Source organism: Elgaria multicarinata, chromosome 1 (assembly GCF_023053635.1).
Source record: "Elgaria multicarinata webbii isolate HBS135686 ecotype San Diego chromosome 1, rElgMul1.1.pri, whole genome shotgun sequence".
Lineage (NCBI taxonomy): Eukaryota > Metazoa > Chordata > Lepidosauria > Squamata > Anguidae > Elgaria > Elgaria multicarinata.
Window position 1 is genome coordinate 192,614,037 of NC_086171.1, and position 22,580 is coordinate 192,636,616.

The following is a 22,580-nucleotide window of genomic DNA, read 5'->3' on the forward strand; positions in this document are numbered from 1 at the left end:
TGAAAAGAATCTCCTTCAAATGGCTTGTTTCATCATTCTGAAACAATAAAAACCTACGATAATGTTTAAGCTATACTTTTAAAAATAAAACACTTGACAAAAGAGTAGTTCATTTTACTTTTATGATTTTGATACCTGAACAAACATGGAATTACTTACTTGTCATAATTATTCTTCAAGTTGTGCTGCCCCTGTGCAGTCCGACTAGTGGTGTTATGGTACGCCAGCTGTAACACATGGGGAAACTTTCACAGCAGTATTTTAAACTGGCTAGCTATGCACTTATGGCTGATGTTCAATGAAGCACCTGTTACAGCCCTGCCGACTCCATTTACATTGTCACAAGGAAAGCTTGGCTACTGGATATTGACTCGCCCAATGCCACTAGTGAACATAACCTAGAAGGGATTTCAAAACTGGTCTAAAACACACAATTTCCCCCACTACATCACACTTCGTTACTGACCAAATATATGGCGAAGAGTTTATTGCAGTGGGATAGAGAGCAATTCTTTTGTTTTGTAACCTCAATGTCATCTTGCATTGTAGCAGTTACTTTTGTAGTATTTTATCAGAATATCAATTATCAATAAGACTTAGCACTTGCACTACAATACCTATAAATCTGAAAATAGAACAGGGGAGGATTCCATAGAAATTATAACCTATACTATCAGTTGGAGGAGTACAGAAAATAGTTTAGTATGCTTAGGTCTGACTAAAATGAATAGGTCTTCACTTAATAGTTTGCAAGAAAGCATTTAATAGGAAAAGTAAGTGAAAATGAATAACTATTTCTAAATTTAGAAAATAGGTAAATTTTATTGGAACATATGAAGGTGAGATGACAGAGCACCACAAGCCAATCTCCCAACTCTTTAAATGCAAGCAAAGTAGCAGTCTCAGAGATGGGAGATTTGGTTTGCCATTACTGGGTTAAACACAGAAATCTGCCTTCTACCAAATCATCCAGCTCAGTATTGTTTACTCTGACTGGAAGTAGTTCTCCATGGTTTAAATAGTGGTCTTCCCCAGTCCTACCTGGGAACATCTGCATTCAAACCCAGTGCTTTACCACTGAGCTGCAGAATATCTACAAGCACAGTGTCAAATGTGATAAGATTACAGAAGTTTTAAATACTCCACCTCTTATACTAACAGCAGTAATATCGGTCTAATAGGGTATCTATATTCCATTCCTCTTTCACTCATACAGAGAATATGTAGAAAACCTGGATTCAGGGAAGGGAGACGTGCAGCCATGCAATGTTAGGTTCACCAGCCTTGCCAAAAAACTATTGGACTGGCCATTCCACATCCTCCACAAACACTCCCTTAGCTAGCACATGTGTCCTAGTCTCATGTCTCTGGGATGGTCTTGACAGCCAAAGTTGGCTTAAATCATGCACACACTAACTGTGGGACAGTTTACTCTGTCCCATCCATCAAAATCCATATTTAGAAACCATGTCGCCTCACAAGGCAAATCAATTGCTGGAAGCACTTGCCAAATGCTGATCATTTGCCGAAACAAGATCCATTTGGTTTCCAAGTTTACGATCTGCCTGGATAGGACAGGCAAAAGAAATAGGTCCCTCTACTGCCAATAACTCTTCCAGCGCAGGCATTCCTGTTCTGAATCGAAAAGCAACAGCGGAATCCAATGGATCTTTTCCCCCAATAGCCTATGTAGAGGTGGCTTCAAAAGGGACCGTTGCTGCAGGACCCCTCTGTCCCATGAGGTGCTGGGTTTAAGATTTTTGTCCTGACATTATTCTTTATACTGGATAATGTTCAGCCTAGGCATAGAGTACCAAAACATCTTGCCTTATTGCCCCCCCTCCAAGCCACTTATGTGGTTCCTCCTCACTCCTTTAAATCCCTCTGGAAAGGCCATCTTTTCCATGAAGTCTTTTGCACAAACTCTTATCTTGAACTGGAATGCTTAAAGACATGTAACTAATTTGGTTTTCAATAATTACTTTTCTTTACCTTTCTCCCACTGTTTAAATGGAGACTGTAAACTCCTTGGGACAATAATTTATTCTGTTTTGTTCTTTGTTCTTCTAGTATGCATCAATTACACTAATGATATGACAAACACACTATGTAGATCAAAATTGTATCAAAGATGATGTGATGTGGACATATATGTTCAGCAAATATCAGGAATATTAAACATGATTCTAAAATTTCCAAACTTCTGATTTTGGAAAACAAGGGCAAGAAAAGTTATAGTGCTTCAAGCTACATATAAGCAGCCAGTTTAAAATACTGCTGTAAAGGTTCTTCCATGTGCTCAAAGGTTAATACTATTCATGTGACAGCAGGGGAATAATCACTTAGAAGAGTGGATAACCTGCTTTGTTGCATGTTATCAAATGCATTAACTTCAAAGTAAAATTCGTAAGAAACCCCTTTTTTAAAAAAACTTACTTTACTAGTATACTTAGCAATATCTGCAGCCACATCCGCTGAAGCTGTTGCTATTGGCAAGTCTGTATTAACTGAAGATGAAAGTGTACTTGCTGATCCAGAACTGGTTACTATAGAAACAGGTTGGGTGCTCGTAACCAAGGTGATGGTCGACGTTGAAGTACTCTGAGTAATTTCCTTTTGCTGTACAGCTAAGGATACAAAACAAACCCGCAAGTGAACCACTATATATAATAGTGCATTTGAAAAATAAAAAACAGGCAAACTTTTTACTGAATATTGTACAATATCTTTCAGCTTAATTTTGCATTGGTGTATCTGTGTGTGATGCTGGCATAACAGTCCTTGCAGTAGTGACATATCATGCTTTGTGGCATAATGCTGGCATAATTATTTGTGTACAGTGGGGCAGAAAATCTTAGGACGAGGCAGTGAGGAAATGAAGCTATCTTTTATAGCAGTTTTTTCCAACCCGGTGCCATCGAGATGTCTTGGACTACAACTTTCCTGACCATAGGCCATTCTGCTGGAGATGATGGAAGTTGACATTCAAAACATCTGAAGGGCATCAGGTTGGGAAAGGTTGCTTTTAAGAGTGAGCATGCTGGTTTTAACCACCATTGTAAAATGCTCCTTAAAGTTTCAAAGAATCAACCAGAATGCCACAGGTTGGATGTTAGGAAGAATGGGGTGAACATGGGGATAAAAACAGCTGGTTATGATGTTGAAGCTCCAAAGTCTGCAGTTTGTAACAGTCTTAATAATATGGAGTACAGGAGGTATTAGGCAGACTTAATTAGATTACTCTCGGTTAGATGCAAAACAGATTTCAGTTTGTACCAATGGCTGTTAGGACAAAACTAGTAATGGCTGTTCTTCTATTACTCTGAAAATATAAAATCTAGCAGTTATCCAGACCAGATTCCTAAAAACTCATTTTCTTCAGAATTATGTTCCACAAAAAGTGTCACCACTGCTTTGCAAGGGAACAGTTATGAAAACCATAGTGAAGGATAATGCAATTCACGTAGCAATTAATAGGGGGGAAAGGATTCAACGTACATTTAACTATTAAACTGATGGAGTGCTTTTTCCACACTTTCAAGATCAGTATTTATGGAAGAATTAATAGTCTGGGATCCATGAGAACAATAACCATTGGAAAAATACAGCAATGGGGAAACACAGGGAATACCTTTCACTGCCTGTCTTGTCTGGTATCTCGTTCCTTGGGAGGACTGAGGTTGTTGCTGCTGGCTCTGTTGCTGCTGCTGCTGCTGCCTTTGCACCTTCTGCATGTGCCATTTCTGGGAAGAAGTCTGAAATTTGTTTGAAGAATTCCACACTACCCGCTGGACAGCTGGGGCAGTTTCTTTTGGTAGGAGCGGCCTCTGCTTTTTCACTGGGCTTCCAGTGGCTGCAGCTGGAGTGCTGACAGCAGAAGTAGTGCTTGTGGTAGCTGTGACACCAGCTGGAGGAGTTTGGGATGCTGATCTAGTCAGCACCTGAGTTTCAGCTGGAGGCTGACTGCTCACACTTGAAGGAGGTGGGGTTTTAGCTGCAGCTACATGGGTAGAAAAACATAATAGTGATAATTCAGAATTATCAGTGTCATCTTCCCCTCCCGGGGTGTGTGTGTGTGTGAGGGATACAGTGTAACACAATTATCCATGTACAAAGTTCATTCTTTTCCATGATTTGGAAGTTCCATTGTTCCCAGCTAGCTAACTTTGGAAGGCAATTTACAACTGCTAGACCTGCAAAACCCATCTTTTAGCCTGCACAGAAAATGTGATACAGTAAAAGATAGTAAACTGGGAGATCTGTCCTGTATACTTTTGCTCAAAGGTCTTATCTACCTAGTAGCCTCACAAGTTATTTCTAACCTTTTGTTCTGGTATTTTCATCATCTAAACACTCACAGCATTCAGCTGTCCTTTGCCTTTTACACAGTCAGATAATATTAGGTTCTAAAATGTCTTTGTTCTGATTATCAAAGGAGAACACTGAGAACATCCTCAATTCTTGCATTCTCAGGATATGTTTCAGAAATTGGCTATCATAGGCAGCATCAGATTCCCTTCATCATGTATAACCTTTGAGGAGTGCCATCACATATGGCAGAAGCAACAGGGACATGTTCACCATATTGGTTTCATAGGCAATAAAACTACCATATTACGCTCAAAAAGACCCAAGATGACCACACTCATGCCACTTGTTTTGGTGAAAGTCCAAAGTATGTTCATTCCAACTACATAAGCTAGGAATTTTGGAGAAGTTCAACAGAGAATCAAAATGAACATATTAGAACCACAAGTGAACTTATCCATAGGTGAGACTGACGATTCCTCCTAACAAAATATTACTGAAATTCAATGGGCTGATTCAGATTTAATATTCCTGGCTCTCAATAAACCATAGTTTGCCTGACAAGTAGCAGTTAAAGCACCAGAGCTCTGCCAAAAAAAGTAGTTATATATGATATTCCCTTAAGATGGGAATTCATATGGAAGGATTCTCAAGGTTACTAAACACGTTTTATGACTGTCTTTACTGAAAAATAAGTAGAACATTTTAAAATGAATATTTGAAAAATATTTTTTCTGTAATGTAACTCCCATGGTAAAATGTACACATTACCTTGTTCTTGAAAAGACAACAATAATTAAGGTTATTTTTTATTTATTCAAAGCACAGGGCTATTAATGAAGAAATCAATTGGCTGAATATACTCAGAATAACTCAAAACAACCTGAGCTGACTTTAGTGCCTTTCAGTGCAGAAGTTATGCTTAATCTTCTCAATACCATTCCAATTTTATAATTTGTCTATACTATAAACTAGCTGAGTAATACAAAATCAAGAAGATAAATATTTGAAGGCTGCAAGCATCGTGGTTATGAACTTGAGCTTAGGAATGCCCATAACTAAAGTTAGACATGAACATACATCACACCAAATCAGGATAGACAGGTGGGAATATGGAGAAATTAATAAACAATTGGGGATGGAAAGCACACTTCTATAAATCATTCCATAAATCATGGTTCTACATTACATTTGCCACAGCCCTGAACAGTCAAAAGTAGAAGTAAATGAAATTTCATGAGCAGTTTTGTTGTTGTTGTACTTTTTCCAGCTTAGATATGATCCCATCAGAGACATCTCAGATAGGAACAGGTTGCATTTTCTCTGCCTTTCACCCCACTGAAATTGTACCAGTTGCCTCCTAGAACCAAGTTAAGCCTCTGCAGTGACCTACATTGGCATTAGAAACTAGTAAGCATGTGCCATAGTGTCTAAAGCAGAGTCCAGTTTAGGGAGCAGATATCATACAGAACAGAGATTGCCAACCTTTTGGGCCTGAGGGGGGAATTTGAAAACTGCCCTGGGCATCACCACAAATGGGATGCTGTTAGGGGTGGGGTGGGCAATCATAAAAATGATGGGAGCGCCCCCACACCATATCTGTGTTTGTGCATGATTGCGTACCTTGTGTATGTGCTACTCAGTTTGGCTTCTCTCACACACTCTCTTTGGCTCTTTTATTTTTTTCCCCTTCTCTCTCCTTCTCATCTCTCTAGCTCATCTCCTTTCTCACCGGCTTTTCTTTCCTTCCTTCCTTCCTCCCTCCCTGCCTCCTCTGTCTTTTCTTTCTCTCCCTTTGTTTCCTTTCTCTCTCTTTCTGGCTCCTCTTTTCCTTCCTTCCATCTCTCTGGCTCACCATCCCCTCTCTAGCTCTGCCAGTGCAGCTTAAAAGTCAGGAAGTGTGTTAACTGAAACAGTTTAAGCTGATTAATCAATCTGCTTCTTATAAAATATGGTGGAGTTTGCATATGATAAACTCAAAACTTTTTAAAATGTTTCCAATCTACCTATCACCTGTCTCATATGAGCATTCCAGAATATAAACACTCATTTCATTTTCATTTCGTTTATTCAGTTTATGTGTCACGCTCTAGTTGAAGCTTTCAGGGCAACATACATAATAAAACCAACCAAAATAAAACCAACAATAAAACTAATAACATCACTTTAAAAAGAATTCAAATGAATTTAAAAGCTACAGCAGCAACAACATCAGCAATAATGTTGAAGGATAATCCAAAAATCCAGATTTAAACATTATTAAAAGTAAACCAACCACTGCTAAAAATTATTTTAAAAGGCCTGAGGGAATGAAAAAGTCTTTGCCTGGCACTGAAAGTCAACAAAGTAGGCACCAGGTGGATCTAGGGGGGCAGTCCATAATTTGGGATCCTCCACCACCTGCTCACAAGTAGCCACCCTCCAAAGTTCAGTATGTGGGGGCATTCAGAGAAGGGCTTCAAGATAATGATCTCCCGGCTTGGGCAGGAACATATGTAGTCCCTTCAGGTACTGTGCCCCAACCTGTTAAGTCTCTGTATTTTCTGACATAGGTTAGTACAATCCAGAGCACAGTTACATGTTTTCAAATCAGTACTGCAAATAGGTAACCTTCATGGGAAGGTTATGTATCCCCTCCTTTGCTCATGCAGACACTTCTTCCACCTCTCCTTCTTCCTCACCTCTTGTAGTTGTAGAAAAGCACAGCCACCACAACATTCATCTGGTACTAGACAGTACTGTGAATCTATTCACAATATACCCAATACATCGCTGCAGGCGGCCTGCTATCCCTGTCATGCACACACAGTTCCTCCTGGGCTACAGTTTAACACTCAGCTGGTCACCAAGAGACAATCTAATCACCACAGACTAATATTAAACTGCATCCCAGGTTTGAGTCCTGTTTATTCCAACAGGCCTTAAGCACATGCCAATGCATTTGATTGTGCCAACCAAGTTAGATTATTTTAAGATTCAAATGCTTGGGTATTTCTATTCTAACCTGATACCGTCCCACAACTGTGAAAATGCTTTTTAAATCTTAAAAAAACCCACCTCTGTATTATAGGTTGAAATCAGAATAATCACACTCTGTTAAACCCAAACTATCTTTTCATACAGAGTATGGCTTAGCTCATCTTAACAATATAATTACTCTGGTAGTAAACCTGCTCTCTATTTACGGCATACAGCATGGGTTATTTAGGGGTCAGAGGCTTATGTGTGGATAGCCATGTGTTAGATTTTATGGCCCTTTGATCCATTCTAACTCTAACTGTAAGCAAAGGGTATTCCCTTAATAGGTGAAACACGGACAGGACACAATCATAGAATCATAGAATAGCAGAGTTGGAAGGGGCCTACAAGGCCATCGAGTCCAACCCCCTGCTCAATGCAGGAAAATGGCAAGTGGGAGGGAGTATGCACATAAAGGACATTATGCCAAGAAGTGAATATTTCATAATGTTGAGCAAGTGTTCTGAAAGGATTAATTTCAAAATTAGTTGTACTACAAGCAAGGACTTGCAACGAAATGTTGCAGTATATCCATTGTGTGTGTATGTATGTGTGTTGGTGGTTTGAAAAAACAGCAACAACAAAAGAAGCAAAGGCATGAGTCCTTGCTCTAACTTAGGTCAATCTTATATGTGAAATTTATTTTTATTTATTTAATTTTTGAACAAAAAAAAAATAAAACCAGTCTGCTTGCAAATCAACAATTGAGTACTGGGATTGGAGTATGGCGAAGAGATCTAAGGAGGGAGTTTTAGTAGATTGACCTTTCCTGCAACCTGAGAGGTATGGGGTATTTTGACTAGAAACCCAAACCTGCCTCAGCCCCACTCTGACATGCAGTATATTAACAATACAGCACACTGCACAGCTGTTATAAGCTACTCTTTTAGCTCAGCCCTCCAACCTGCAATTAGGGTATAGCAGTGAACTATACTGGAGAGCCTTTTGTATACTACTCCTCTTTCAACTTGACTGTGATATAGAGTTAAAAGCAATGGGAGAGTTATTTTCCTCTCTTAGCTTCAGCTCAATCCCCAACCAGGGTCAAATATGGCTATACAACAGTGCAGGATTGTTTTAAACCCCTCGGAGAGTAGGTATGGACAAGCTACAGTGTTTGTGGGCACCAGGATCCATAGTAGTAGTGATATTTATATAACGCTAAACATAATAACATCTCTAAGGAGTTTAATTTATTGTATTCCAATAAGAGGAATACAAGGAGCAGTAAGATGGCAACACATGATTAATTTAATTACAAGCTGGGGAAAAGCCTGGGTGAACACGTTCGTTTTCAGGAGTTATTTGAAAGATGATACATTTTTTGCCTCCAAACATCATGGGGGAGGATTTCCCAAAGGCTGGACACAGCTACTGAAAAGGCACACCATCGAGGTGTTGCATGGCAACATTCCGTTAATTTCGGAATAACCAGCAAGACCTCCTCTGACGATCTTAAATTTTCGCTGGGTGTATAAAAGGGAAAACAGTCTGCTAGAAATTCCAGTCCCAAGTTCTTTAGGGCATTGTATGACAAAACAACCTTGAATATGGCTTGGCAGCTAATAGGCAGATAGTGCAGTTTGTTTAACACAGATCTTATGTGACTATAGCTGAGTGTCCCAATGAGCACCCTAGCTGTTGCATTCTATAGGGCAGCTCCACATAGAGCAGATTACAGTAGTCTAACTGTGAGATTACCAGTGCATGGATCACCATGGCTAGGCTATCCCTATTTATTTATTTATTTCATTTATATCCCGCCTTTTTTCCTCCAAAGAACCCAAGGCGGCATACATAATCCTCCTCCTCTCCATTTTATCCTCACAACAACTACTCTGTGAGGTAGATTGGGCTGGCTCAAAGTCATCCAGTGGGTTTCCATGGCCGAGTGGGGACTAAGACCCGGATCTCCTGACTCCCAGTCGGACACTTTAGCCACTACACCACGCTGGTTCTCTCTATCCAGAAATGGGCATAGGTAGCGTTAATGGTCCCTCCAGGCCACTGAAATCACCTGGGCCTCCTGTGACAAAGACAGATCTAGGAACACCCCCAAACTACATATCAATCCCCTGAAGACCGCTCCCAAAGACTTCGTATAGCTATTAAGCAACACTGGGAACAAGATGGTGCCCTGTGGCACTCAACAGTTCAGCTGCCATGGGGCCGAGGCACAGTCACTCAACACTATTCTCCGGAACCAACCCCGCAAGTACAAGTTAAACCACTGTAGAACAGTGCCTCCAACTCCTAACTCATGGACATGGTCCAGGAGAATATCATGATATCAATAACTACTGAGAGATCAAGAAGTAGTAAGTATCAGGATCACACTCCCCCTGCCTCTCTCCTGAAGAAGGTCATCCATCAGGGCGATAGCATAGATTTCTACAGTGATTTCTAGGAGTATCTTTCACCCATCTCCTAGGACAATTAAAAATAACTTCTCAGTATAGACTAGGAAATGACAATGAGATGATTCTCTCTGTACCCTTTATTTTAATCCCTCTGTGTCTCTTCCTCACTTTCCTGCCACTCCATTCTACTTGCCCCTTCAACCCAGTTATTAGGCTTTTTTCCTCTCAGCAATCTATGCCACTGAGTTTTACGGAGTCCCCTACTCTGCTGCTGATACCTTTCTCTTGTGCATGGGAAGTGCAGTTTTGGCTATATAATCCATAATCAAGAAGACTTGAGTCAGCATTAGAAGGAATGTTTAGATTTTTAAGAGAAAGAACAAAACATTTCAGCGCCATGCTAGAAGAACAAAACCTCCTCTTAAGGCTTCAGGGGCCAATCCTTTAATCTCCACAGACAACTGAGAAAAGAGAAGGAAATAAAATAAAATAAATCCTACCTTCTAGCTTTGGAGGCGATTCCTTGAGTTCTTTTTTGTTTTTTCGTCCCTCACGCCCACACTGGTCTTCGCCCAGGTCAATAACAAGTTCACTTTCCGAATCAGAGTCCAGACCAAGATGTACAGTTGGAGAGTCTGTCTCATCTTTACCTTTCAGTTTTTCCTTTGTAGTAGGATGTGACAAATTTTTTCCCTTTTCAGAAAGTTCTTTATCAGAGTCTACATTTGCCTTGTCTTTGACTGGGGTATCTGTTTTCTCCACTTCTGAGCTTGTACTTTTAATTTCTTCTTTTTCTTCAGTTGGAGTTGGTGGTTTGGTTTTTTTTTTCAAGGCCAAGGTTTCTTTGTCACTTCTTGTACCTTCCTTTTCTTCTTCTTCCTGATCATTCTTGGATTTCTGTTCTTCATCACTGATATACTCGCTATCACTAGAGTCTGACTTTTCAGAATCCTCTGAGTCGCTATGTTCTACTGCAACATCTTCAGATATTTCATTGATCCCTAATTACAAAAGAATAAAGAGTAATGTTATATTTATAGATTTTTACAGTGCTTGAAGCAGTTAACAAAAATTTAAAAATAAAGCCATACAAAAAACAACAACAATGAACACACATATAACAGACAAATAAAAGCAATCCATCTTTTTAATCCTTACAGCAATTTTTTGAAGTAAGTAATTCAAGTTTTGATTTTGCATTTGCCTGTCCGAAGATCAGACCACAAACAGGGCTTTGAAGCCTGTACTCTTAATATGCAAACCTAACATTCTACATAATGGACCACACACCATATTTAAGACTTTTCCACTTTATAAGGGATGTCAAAACGAAGAATGTGTTTTAGAACTCATGCCTACACTGCAACTTATGCTATTAACATGTGCATACCTAGCTGTGCTTTGCAACTCTCTATTGTCTTGTCAAGATTAAGCTGGAATCTGCTGCGAATTTGCCGTTTTGGTGAAATCAGTGGCACAGGTGTGGATTGCTGCTGGACTGATTCACTCAACTCTTTCAGATCCATTTCAGCTTTACTACGATCTAGAATATTAAATAAAAAATGTACTTATTAGGAAATGCAGTTTAAACAGAAAATGCAGGCTTCCAGAAAACACCCCCTAATGTAATCAGATTCCATATTTATTATTAAAAATTAATATTTATTACATATGTTGCAACTGTTGACCATAAATGCTGAACAACTATCTGGAATCTTTGCTGCAATCCCGCAAACAGTTAAGTTGCTTAAAATCCTTTGAAGTAGATCGGATTTAAATCAACTGCAGTGTGCAGGACTGTAGCCAATGAGCACAATCCACTGTTAACTCTATGCAAGTCCTGTATGGTGAGAGTTGAATAAGAGCACAGCTATGATCCTTGATTATGTTGATGTGGAAACTCTATACTAACACATATTTAGCTTAATGTTTAGTCAAGCCCTAAGTCAGTGTTCTCATAAAACACTGCCCCCATATTTAGACAACGTCAACTAAATTAACACAAGGACATTTTGGCTCAGTTCAGACAACACATTTCGCTACACAGTGGGAAAATTCCACTCAACGGTTGAGTTTTTAGGGGGTACTCCCTACACAACATGTTCTAACTCCACCATTGTGTGACTGTGGGCTCCCATGGAGTTGAGTAAAAGCCAACGCGGCATTTGATTGACAAGTCCTCCACTCTCTCTCCTTTCCCAGTCCTTCTGATAGTATCCCATCAGCCACTGCTGCAAAAGACCCAATCCTAGCAGCTCTCCTAGAGCGGCACTCCCTCCTTTCGCTACTCTTTCCAGAGAACTCTGTAGACCGTGGGAAAAGTCCACTCAACACAACGGGAAACTCCACGGAGCCCTCCACACAACACACTAGTTGTGTAGGAACTCTCCTCTGCAAAGCGTGGATATTCTACATGAATTGTTTTCTAAAAAAAACCTCCACTGTGGGGTGGAGTTTTCCCTCCAGACAACACATTTCTCAACAGTGGTGTAAATTCTCCACTATGGAGTTCTAAAACCACCATAGAGAAGCATGTCTGAATTGAATCTTTGTGAAGTTGGGCAGCCCATTGGTAAAGCTGAAACTGTTTTATATCCCAACACTTACTAGCAGCAGTAAAAAAACCAGATACATTTAGGCAATCCCAATTCCAGTCAGGCTAGATTTTTCTTTATTTTTTTCAGTGGACAGAGGAATTTGACAAAAAATGTTTAATTTAATGCAAAAAAGCTAAACTATGATTCTGATAGTGGAGCAGGTAAGTTGGTGTCATTTAGCTTTCAGAATTCTCTTAACCATATCTACTTAACTCTGGCCTCTCACAGGAGCTTTTGTAAGCCTGTAAAATTATTAGCCTTACATGACATAAGAAATTGCTTCAATTGCGAAGCAGAAATTATAAGTGTACTATAGAGAGAGAGTCTTGTGGCACCTTAAAAACTCACAACTTTATTTTGGTATAAACTTTCATGGATTATAGCCCACTTTAATCAGATGCATTTGCAAGCGATGAGGTGGCTACAGTCCACAAAAACTCATGCTGGCATCAATTTGTTACGTATTTAAGGTGCCACAAGACACTCTGTTGTTTTTGTTGCAATAGACTTAACATGTCCACTTTCTGGAAAATGCACTCTAGTACATTTATAACCTTGCACTTATATACCTACCTTGAAACTTTTCATACCCATAGCAAAGTCTCCTGATAAAAGTGAAAGTCACTTTTGCCAATTTCAACTCACCAAGATTAAGATTAAGAATGCTTCCTGGAGTAGATGTTCTTTCTTGCTTAGTAGCAGTGGGTGTTGATGCTTGAGGAGAAAAAGGTTTGGGGCTTCCAGATAAACTCCCTGCTTGGCCTGTCCTTGTTGGTGCTGGAGAAGCTGCAAAAGGAGACAATTGACATAAAACAGATTTCAGAATATGAGCTGGGACTGAAAACATTTCTTTAGGTATGACCAAGGGCTTAGGCCTACTCTGTCTGATTTTTGTCTTTTCCCCCTTTGAACTACAAATCCCAGCACCATATCACGAATTGTTTTTGAAATTCCTTTGTGTTTCAAAAGCATTTTACCACATGGAATGATCAGGATGATCAGGGGTCTGGAAACAAAGCCCTATGAAGAGAGACTGAAAGAACTGGGCATGTTTAGCCTGGAGAAGAGAAGATTGAGGGGAGACATGATAGCACTCTTCAAATACTTAAAAGGTTGTCACACAGAGGAGGGCCAGGATCTCTTCTCGATCCTCCCAGAGTGCAGGACACGGAATAATGGGCTCAAGTTAAAGGAAGCCAGATTCCAGCTGGACATCAGGAAGTGAGCAGTGTGACAATGAAATCAGTTGCCTGGTGAGGTTGTGGGCTCTCCCACACTAGAGGCCTTCAAGAGGCAGCTGGACAATCATCTGTCGGGGATGCTTTAGGGTGGATTCCTGCTTTGAGCAGGGGGTTGGACTCGATGGCCTTGTAGGCCCCTTCCAACTCTGCTATTCTATGGTTCTATGGTTCTATGAATGGGGACAGAGGGGAAAGAGACTCCTGTTCAAAAAAGAAAAAAAGAAAAGAAAAATTCCAGGAGTACATAGCAGTAGATGGAAAATTCTTTGACTCCTAGCCAAGGACACAAAATGAAGAATTACTAAACTGGCCTTTCACAACATCACTGATGAAAACAACATGGAAGTCCTTTATTGCACGGATCCACTGAAAGAAAAAGAAGGGTACAAAAAGATGGAGAGCTTTCTTCAAAAAGTTTCAAATGAAAGTGCATTTCTAACTAAACCTTTTAAACCCCTTTATTATGTCAATTAAGAGAAATGCATTAAATCAATGATTCACTGAACATATATAATGGACCACTTACCCATATAACTTAATTATGAATATTTTCAGATAGTATAGACTTGCCAACTCTTGCGCTTTGGAAAGTAAGCACTCTGTTTTAGAACAGTTCTCTCTTTTTCTCTATGTTTAATATCCTGACTCTGAGTTGCACTCAATTTCATCTTCACCAGTGTTTCATAAGCCATATTACTGGTCCTGCACAGCTGAATTCCTAGATGCGTTGGCCTACAACTCCCATCAGACCTAGCCAACATAGCCAATGGTGAGGAATGATGGGAGCTGTAGGCCAAAACATCTGGAGGGCCACAAGTTGCCCATCAGTGTTCCAGATCAAAGTAAACTACTTCAAAACAGGGCTTAGCTTCTCTACACATTGAACCACCCAGGGAGCTTCGGCTGTTGGGCGGTATAAAAATGCAATAAATAATAATAATAATAATAATAATAATAATAATAATAATAATAATGCTTGCTTACTCATTAAGAGAGCTCAGAATGATTGCCTGGCAAACAAGTATTTATTTAAGGATGCACACACTTAGTTAAAATTCAGCATGAAAAACATTATAAAAGGGGTATTTGGGGGTTGATCATTCTAACATTCATTAAAAAAATCACCAATCTTCCTGAAATTTCCGTATGCCAGAAATAAATGTTGGTTTTACATAACCTGAAAATTTCAAGAAGATTGGTGAAAGATTGAGGTAAGGAGGGCAGTTTAAAGTATTAAATTCTAGTTGGTTCCTTTGCAACAAGTGAACTAAGAAAAGACCAGATTCTTATTTAGAAGATAAATGTTTCAACATACTTTTTTGCCTTAAAATGTACTGACATGAAGCATCTTAAATGCTTTTTAGCATCACTCCTTCTAACTAAGGCGGTGACTGCCAAGGGGATTGGAGGCAAAACAGGGCAACTGAGAAGGAAGACAGAGGTATCCGCATATTCAGGAGAATGCCTAGGTTTGCAGAAGTAAAAATCTTTTTTAAAAAAACAACATACATGTAAGGGGGCACAAAAAACAACAGTCCGAAGAGGTTTGAGCATACTCAGTAGCCATGGAATTAAGAAAAATGAAATGGAGATGCATGTGGAATGCCCTGCTTGTAGGGAATGGCAAGATGGAATCCTGAACAGAAACTTCTTTTAGGGTAGAGGATTCACTGCAACATTTTGTTGAAGGTCTCACTTCTGTGTTCAGGAAGACAATGAATAAAAATAATAGAAATGTCTATCCTTCCCTTTACTTAGAGCAGGAATGTGAAACACCAATGGCCATGCTGGTGAGGGCTGATGGGGCCTGCAGTCCAAGAACATTTGGAGGGCCCCATGTTCCCCACCTTTGACTTAAGAGTACGGATGACGTAGAGAGGATCAGGTAGTGAATACTTCAGACTTAGAAGGCCTAGATGTGAATACTTCAGAAATAGGAGAAAGGCCCAGATCTTCTTTTAGATCTTTTTTTTACGGTTGGTAGGTAGCTGTATCATGAACCACACAAACAAACAGACCATAGCATTGATTTATTTCAGAATGTTGAAAGGTGATTATCATTATTAAAACAAATAATGGCACATAAAGATTAAACATTCACCTTGTTCATTCTCATAAGAATATCTTTATACACCTCACATATGCCTCAAATAAAAATCAACTATGCTGAAAAGTTTTTAAATGTACTCCTACAGGTAACATTGCTAAATACTAGGGCCAAGATAATTTTCTTCCCCAAAAAAGATTTCAAGTTCAGAGAGTCTGTGTTGAAGTAAAGCAAGAAAGCCTACCTATTACTCTATTTCTTCGATTCTAAGACACACTTTTCCCCCCATATAAACATCTCTAAAAATGGGGTGCGTCTTAGAATCACAGGTGTGTCTTAGGTTTTTTTTTTCTGTTGGTGGTACTGAAATTAGTGTGCGTCTTACAATCGATGGCGTCTTACAATCAAAGAAATACGGTAACTGTCACCAGAAACAGCTGCACACTAATATTTAGGTGAAATTCAGAGTCCCTCTACACTGTCATTAGTCCAAAGAAGACAGTAGAGGCTACTACCTTTGCAGATACTAATACATTTGAACTTCCAAGTGGCAGTTAGCAACATTTGGCAAGTCTTGATTAGAAAAGGGAAACAGGACTCACTAAGGGTCGGTTCTTCAAAAACAACTATCTGATTTTCCTCAGATCCAAATTTCAAAAAACAGAACAAGATCTTCATAAATTTGTTCTAGTATGAAGACAACTTGTATAACATTTTTAAAATGGGAAACAACCATTTTTCCAGAAAAGAAAACATGCAAGCAAGAACCTAGCACAACAATAAATGATTAGAAAAAGCTCTAATATTATTAACATCAAACAGAAACAGAAACAAAATTCAGCCATGCCAAAAGGAGAGGAAATACATTAATGCATAAATTTAGGACACTAACGTTCAATCGAACTCAGATTTTTTTTGTACAATACAATGCTGAAACTAAGCCTATGCGGCAGGGTCTTGTTATTTACTGTGTTATCTGTACAGCACCATGTACATTGATGGTGCTATATAAATAAATAATAATAATAGTAATAATAATGTGGGGAAAAATGGAGATGATAGACTAACATGCTGTTCAGCAGTATTTTTGAATTTATTATGGTAGACAGTGGGCCACGGTAAGCCACCCTGAAAATAAGCCAGGGTGGGGAGGTTGCTCACCTGCTAACCCACGTTATTCCTGACAGATAACCAGGCACTTTGCACCTTTGCCACAGCTTTTTTCCTGCTTAGTCTTCCCACCCGCATGTATCCTGTGGTCCTTTGCGCCACAACTCCTCTCATATCCTCAACTCTATGGAGGGCACTTTTTCAACTTCCTGCCCCATTTGCTATCCCTTTTCTGCGCATTTTTTCCATTCACAACCTTCCCACCCACCCTGTACTTAGGAAGTAAGCAAATGGACTCATTTTTAAAAATATATTTTTATTCTTCTGTCGTTCGCAAGTTTGCAATTACGTACATTCACCTGTCCACTATGTACTTTCTTCATCAGTACAGATCAATATCCTGTCTGTACATGTTGAAATCCCACTTGTCAATTTCATTGTCACACTGTATTAGGTTTTGAACTGACACTTTTCAATTCCCCATCCCCCTTCAGTGCTTCCCTTGAGCCTGTACTCTGAAAGTGGCACAGCTGAACGAGATGGAGCTATTGGGATGGGTGGGTGTAATTACTGCAAGAATATACATTAGAAAACACGTAAAAGTTTGTAAAATATTTCTATAAAGGAGAATACTTCTACTTAGTATTTCAGTTCCTAGCTTGCCAGTATGCACTATTTATCAGTTCAGTGTTCTGTGTTTAGTTTTATTATTAACTGAATGTTTTAGGCAGTTGAAGTATCTGATGTGAACCGCCCAGAGAGCTTCGGCTATTGGGCGGTATAAAAATGTAATAAATAAATAAATAAATAAATAAATAAATCATTGTTTAAATTCAGGAACTGATCCACAATGTCTACATATCCACAATGAACTGCAAAGAATGGCATTATGATCTGCAGACTCCTTCCTTTCAACCCACTGCCATACCTGGGGCCCCCATGTTCCGCTGTTGTGCTCCTTCCAATGACATTTCCACCAACTCCAAAGAACAATAGCTCTCAGCCAAGCACCCTATTCCCCTTGCTTAACTGGGCACTACTGAACCTGGAGAAAGTTGTACGCAAAATGTATATATGCATAACTCTCCTGGCCCTATGGACTGAACAAGGCCTCCAACTTACTGGTTCAAAGATTTAGAGTGTGTAGCACTGTAGTTGCACCCTGAAATCTACAAAACACATTTCTAACTCTCCTATTGATTGAGGTGCTCAGATTACACTCCACCTCCCTGATTCTTAGTTCTGATCCATTATGACAGCCTAGCTGGACAGCCTTTGTTCAACAATTGCTTTGAATTATTTCCTGATACTTACTTCCAGCTCCTCCCAGGTGCTTTAGACCCACCTAGGTGTTTAATACAAATATGCTGCCATTAGTAAGGGCAACAACCTTCCTGGATTTAACCCAATCTTATAATTGTTCCCAAGAGAGTTCTGTAGATACTGAAGGGTAGCACCTGAGCCCAATGATACATTCTTAACAAATCTTGATAAAGAATAGATTTGTTTCCTTCCACTTGTAAGGCCATATACACACTGCCTGATAAAGCTCGACTATGGCAATTGATGCAGCATCTTTACTTCTGCTCCCCTTACCTGTATTTTTATCAGTAAAGTCCATGGACTCTTCACTTGCACTAAAGTGACTGGAGGTTGCTTTTTTCTCTGCATCCTGTTCAACATCAGATCCAGTGTGAACAGATGAATTTGTACTCATTGGGGAACGTGGCATGTCTGTTAAGGAAATCCTTCGCCCAGTACTGCTACTTAGCATCGGTTTGCTCATTAAAATCTTGGGTGATGCTGTCATATCAAAGTTAAGTTTGATTTTCTCTTGTTTGTCAGTCTTAGCAGTTCCAGCACCAGGATTTGAAGGGTCTAACAACATTTGGTATTGGTTGTTGGGAGTATACGGTGTCCGGAAAGGTGCATAATTAAATACTCCAAACTTTCTACGGATATTCTCCACATAAACCTCCATTTCTTGCATTGCACTGTTGAATATGCTTTTAGTCTTTTTCACGGAAAAAGGAATTTCTTTAGACATGAGGTAGCAATTATTTACTGGAACCCAGGCCCTGCATATAAGACAGTAAAATAAAAGTGGGGAGGGACATAACATTAAATTTCATGTAAATTGTTCCAACCTCTTTCATTCAGATTTTATAAACATACTTGAAGGTAAGTCCTATTGATTCCAATGGGGGTTGGGTTGGGCGGGGGAACTACGCATGCTTGGGACTTAAGACTTTATTTAGCACCATGTGTAAACCTGACAAATCTATGGAATAAGTTTTGCAATCCAGAAGAATATTAACAATTCCAGATAGAAGCTTTGCTTTCAAAACATTATTTTTTTTAAAAAAACTGATCAATACTCAAACAGAAACTACCTCCTAATAACACAACAGAAAGATGACATGGTGCCATTCAGATACCTTCTGAATGAACCCCCATCAGTCACAGTGACCAGGAAATGATTATCAACTTGACAGTTTCTAATTTTCCTGTAGTGCTGGCTTATCATCATAATTTGTGATGCTGTGCTCATATCTATGGCGGCTTCATGCTGACCTCTAGGGCAGTGAGAAGATGCCACTCACAGGAAATGAAGGTTTCCGCAGGGATGTCATTTGCCACCTTTGTAAGTCTTCCCTGTTCCCTCTGAGTTTAGCTGCAATCCTCGACATAGGTGGGAGTGGGGAATGGATTTTCCCAGCAAGTATAAATTGCAATGACCTACCCCTTTGCAATACAAAGTATTTGGGGGAGGATTTGTCTTGAATGGACAATTAAGATCCATTGGCTTTACAAAAGATTTGTTCCTGATGGGAGATGAAAATTGCTACAACTGGTTTGTTGATATTCAGCCACACAGCTGCCTGTGTTTTTGGACTATTCAGGGGGGCTATTGGGACTTGTCAGGATGAGCACCTGCATTTCAAAATTTACCACTACACCACTGTGGGTGGGGGACTCACCAGATATGTAGGAAAATGTTATTTTCTTTTTAATAGAAGAAAAAAACATGATCATAGGTACTACTGAAAAGGGATGCATATGTACAAAGCCGCCTTATAAGCATGTAAAGCAAGAAACAATTGGAAGCTCTTATAATAATGAAAGTGTTAAGTGGGGGTGTTGTCACCCCTGTTCAACAAAGACAGCAATGGGAAGAAGTAACTTTCTCAGACAGTGTGGGATGAGGGGTAAACACTTTTGCCCCCATGCTGTACCATTAAGGTTTGCAGCTAGCTACAGAGCCAGCCCTGAAACTTCCCCCACCCCATAGTGATAGAGCAGTTGGGTTAGGGGCCACTTCCACTATCACAAAAAAATCACTCTGGCAGAGAAGGGAGGCTCACCCATTACCCCTACCCTGTGCAAATTATCTTGGAACTCTTAAGTTGTTTATCTCTCACATTTATATGTTACAAAGCTGGTGGTCTAGGTCTCCTTAACTGACAGCATTACATAATTCCTAAGGGTTTAAATTTGTAAAAAGATTACTACAAATGCATCATGTGTACATAAAAACACATGGTTTGATCTCATGATAATCAGTTACTTCTGCCACAAACAAATCAAATCAAAGACCTATCTAAAAACTACATAATGACCCAGACAATAAATTTAACTGGAATGAGAAAATAAACTTTTCAATGGCAAGAACATGGCAAGAAGCAAATATGGGGCACTCAAATTTGCTAATTCAGAAAAATACTAACACTAGAACTAATGTAACAGCAACCACCACCAATAAGTAATATACCGAAAACGGATCACTGAACCATTCAAGCACCATTTAACTGAACTCCCACCTGTCATGTTGACCAAAGAAACGAGCATCAACTTGACCGTCTTTATCCCTCAGTGCTTTAGCAGGCCAGAATGGGAAACCCTTGAGTTTAGCCCAGACCAACGGGTGTGGATTGCTCTAGAGGAAAGTGCATAGTGACCATACAGTGAGAAACTATTTTAAGCCATGTATTACTTTCTAATCACTGGCATGCAAGATAGTACTTGATTTTATGATATGGATTGTAATAGTGCCCAGAAATTGCAAAGTACCTTCCTAAACACAGATAATGCAATCTCTCTCCAGACAACAGTATAGTTTTACATTTTTTCATCTTTCAAAAATTGTTCATTATTCTGAATTGTATTTGTCTTCTCTTTTCTTAAAATTTCAGTTCTGTTTATAGTAGTACTTACTAGCAGTAATAGTAGGACACTGCTCAAGAGCAAGTCCATTCCCTTTAAATTTAGGAGGAATGATTTAGATATTTTTATTATTTTATTTTGCACCTTAGCCCTTTCTGAATGCCCAGAGTGAACAATAATATATCAAACATAAAACAAATCTCATTGCTTAACCAACTAACTAATTTAAATTGTATGAAACCTCATAGTTATCAAAACTCCCTCCTCAAACCACTCCACCCATGTTATCAAAGGTCAGCCGGAATTTAAAGTTTTGCATCACTTCTGAAACTTGTTTAAATTTTGACGAATCATCGGGAAAGCAGATGTACACAACTGAGGGAAAGCCACTGCTAATGCTTCTATATGCCCCTTTGCTGTACTAACTGCAGGGATAGCAAACTTAAGAGGGTGGTCTCTGTTAAATATCAAGTTTAATGGAACACAGGAGTAGATGCAGTCTCTCAGGTATATTGTGCCCAAGCCATTTAGGGTCTTGTGCATCATAACCAGTCCAAAAGGCAAAAAGGATCAAGTGAGATGCTAGAGTGCAAGTACAATGTGCTCTCAGCTACCCAAAACTCTGTCAAGAAGAAACTAGTGATGGTCTTCACTAGCTGAAGATTTCAAACCTGAGCAGCTTCTCTCATCTAATTGGTATCAATTTCGATATCTTTTACTCAAAATCTAGAAAGAGGGGAATTCCCAAATGATGGTTGTATTCTTAAAACATCCATAAAAATATGAGAAATCCAGAGGGTAGGAAATCTCTCCAAAACTCTGAATCAAATGTAACCCTATGCGAACAATGGATAAATTGTCCAGGCCTTCATGTCCAGAAAACGTGTTTCTTAATTAGCATTTGTGATACACATTTTAAATAGTGCAGGCATTTCACAGACATTATTTCAGTCACCATTAAAAAAGTCTTGAAAGGGCTAGCCTACAATGTTATTCCCCTATTACAGAAGTGCCTTGAGGGCAGTGGGAGACGAGACTGAGAGAACAGAGGCTTGTCAAAGTCCCTAGAGAGATTGGTTGAGAGGAGATTTACTCTAAGCCACTGACCCAGTTCGCATGTCACAGTGGCAATTCTTGGGTTGTTTAATCCAGGAATTGTGCAGACGAGTGTAGCGCAAGAGCCACTTGCAAGCCATTTCGGCTTTTAATTAACAACCCAAGTTCCTGGGTTGTTTTGTGATGTGTGAACCTGAAAAGTCTGGGTTCTTTATGGGTTATTCAAACAATTACCCATAGGTTAACTCTGAACTGCTTAACCCATATAGAACCCAGAGTTTCTGGGTTTGCACATGACAAAAGAACCCAGGAGTTCCTGGGTTTTCATGAAAAGTAGAATTGGCCTGCATGCTCTGTTCATCCTTGGAAATTCCTGGGTTAAACAACTCAGGAATAGCCACCGTGATGTGCAAACCAGGTCAATACGTGAAATCAACTCTCTATAGAGTCAACATGTATTTGACATCTACATGTTCTACATGGTGACATAAAATTACAGCCAAACAAGTGCAAATTCAAATAGTAGTGCCAACTGATGTTAAGGTTTGGAAGTGTTAGCAAAATCTACAGTTTCCATGTGTTCTCCCTAAGTCTTTACTAAGAAACAGGAAGACCATGTACAAATGAACAAACTAAGCAATTCAGCTTTTGCAGTTCAACATCAAACATAGCTATAGCA

The 22,580-nt window shown here is 39.4% G+C and overlaps 1 protein-coding gene across 12 annotated transcripts in view; it reads right to left on the reverse strand.

Annotated features, from left to right (window-relative positions):
* ZMYND8 (zinc finger MYND-type containing 8) overlaps positions 1-22,580 on the reverse strand; it is a 102,209-nt gene that overhangs the window by 11,443 nt on the left and 68,186 nt on the right. For all 12 annotated transcript variants that reach the window (XM_063145704.1, XM_063145712.1, XM_063145762.1 and 9 more), the window contains 7 exons: positions 20,503-20,618; positions 18,278-18,759; positions 12,929-13,069; positions 11,077-11,229; positions 10,187-10,687; positions 3,632-4,000; positions 2,437-2,627 (listed from right to left, as the gene is read on the reverse strand). In XM_063145704.1, coding sequence (XP_063001774.1) covers positions 2,437-2,627; positions 3,632-4,000; positions 10,187-10,687; positions 11,077-11,229; positions 12,929-13,069; positions 18,278-18,759; positions 20,503-20,618 — 1,953 coding nt within the window. The remainder of the gene's footprint in view (positions 1-2,436; positions 2,628-3,631; positions 4,001-10,186; positions 10,688-11,076; positions 11,230-12,928; positions 13,070-18,277; positions 18,760-20,502; positions 20,619-22,580) is intronic.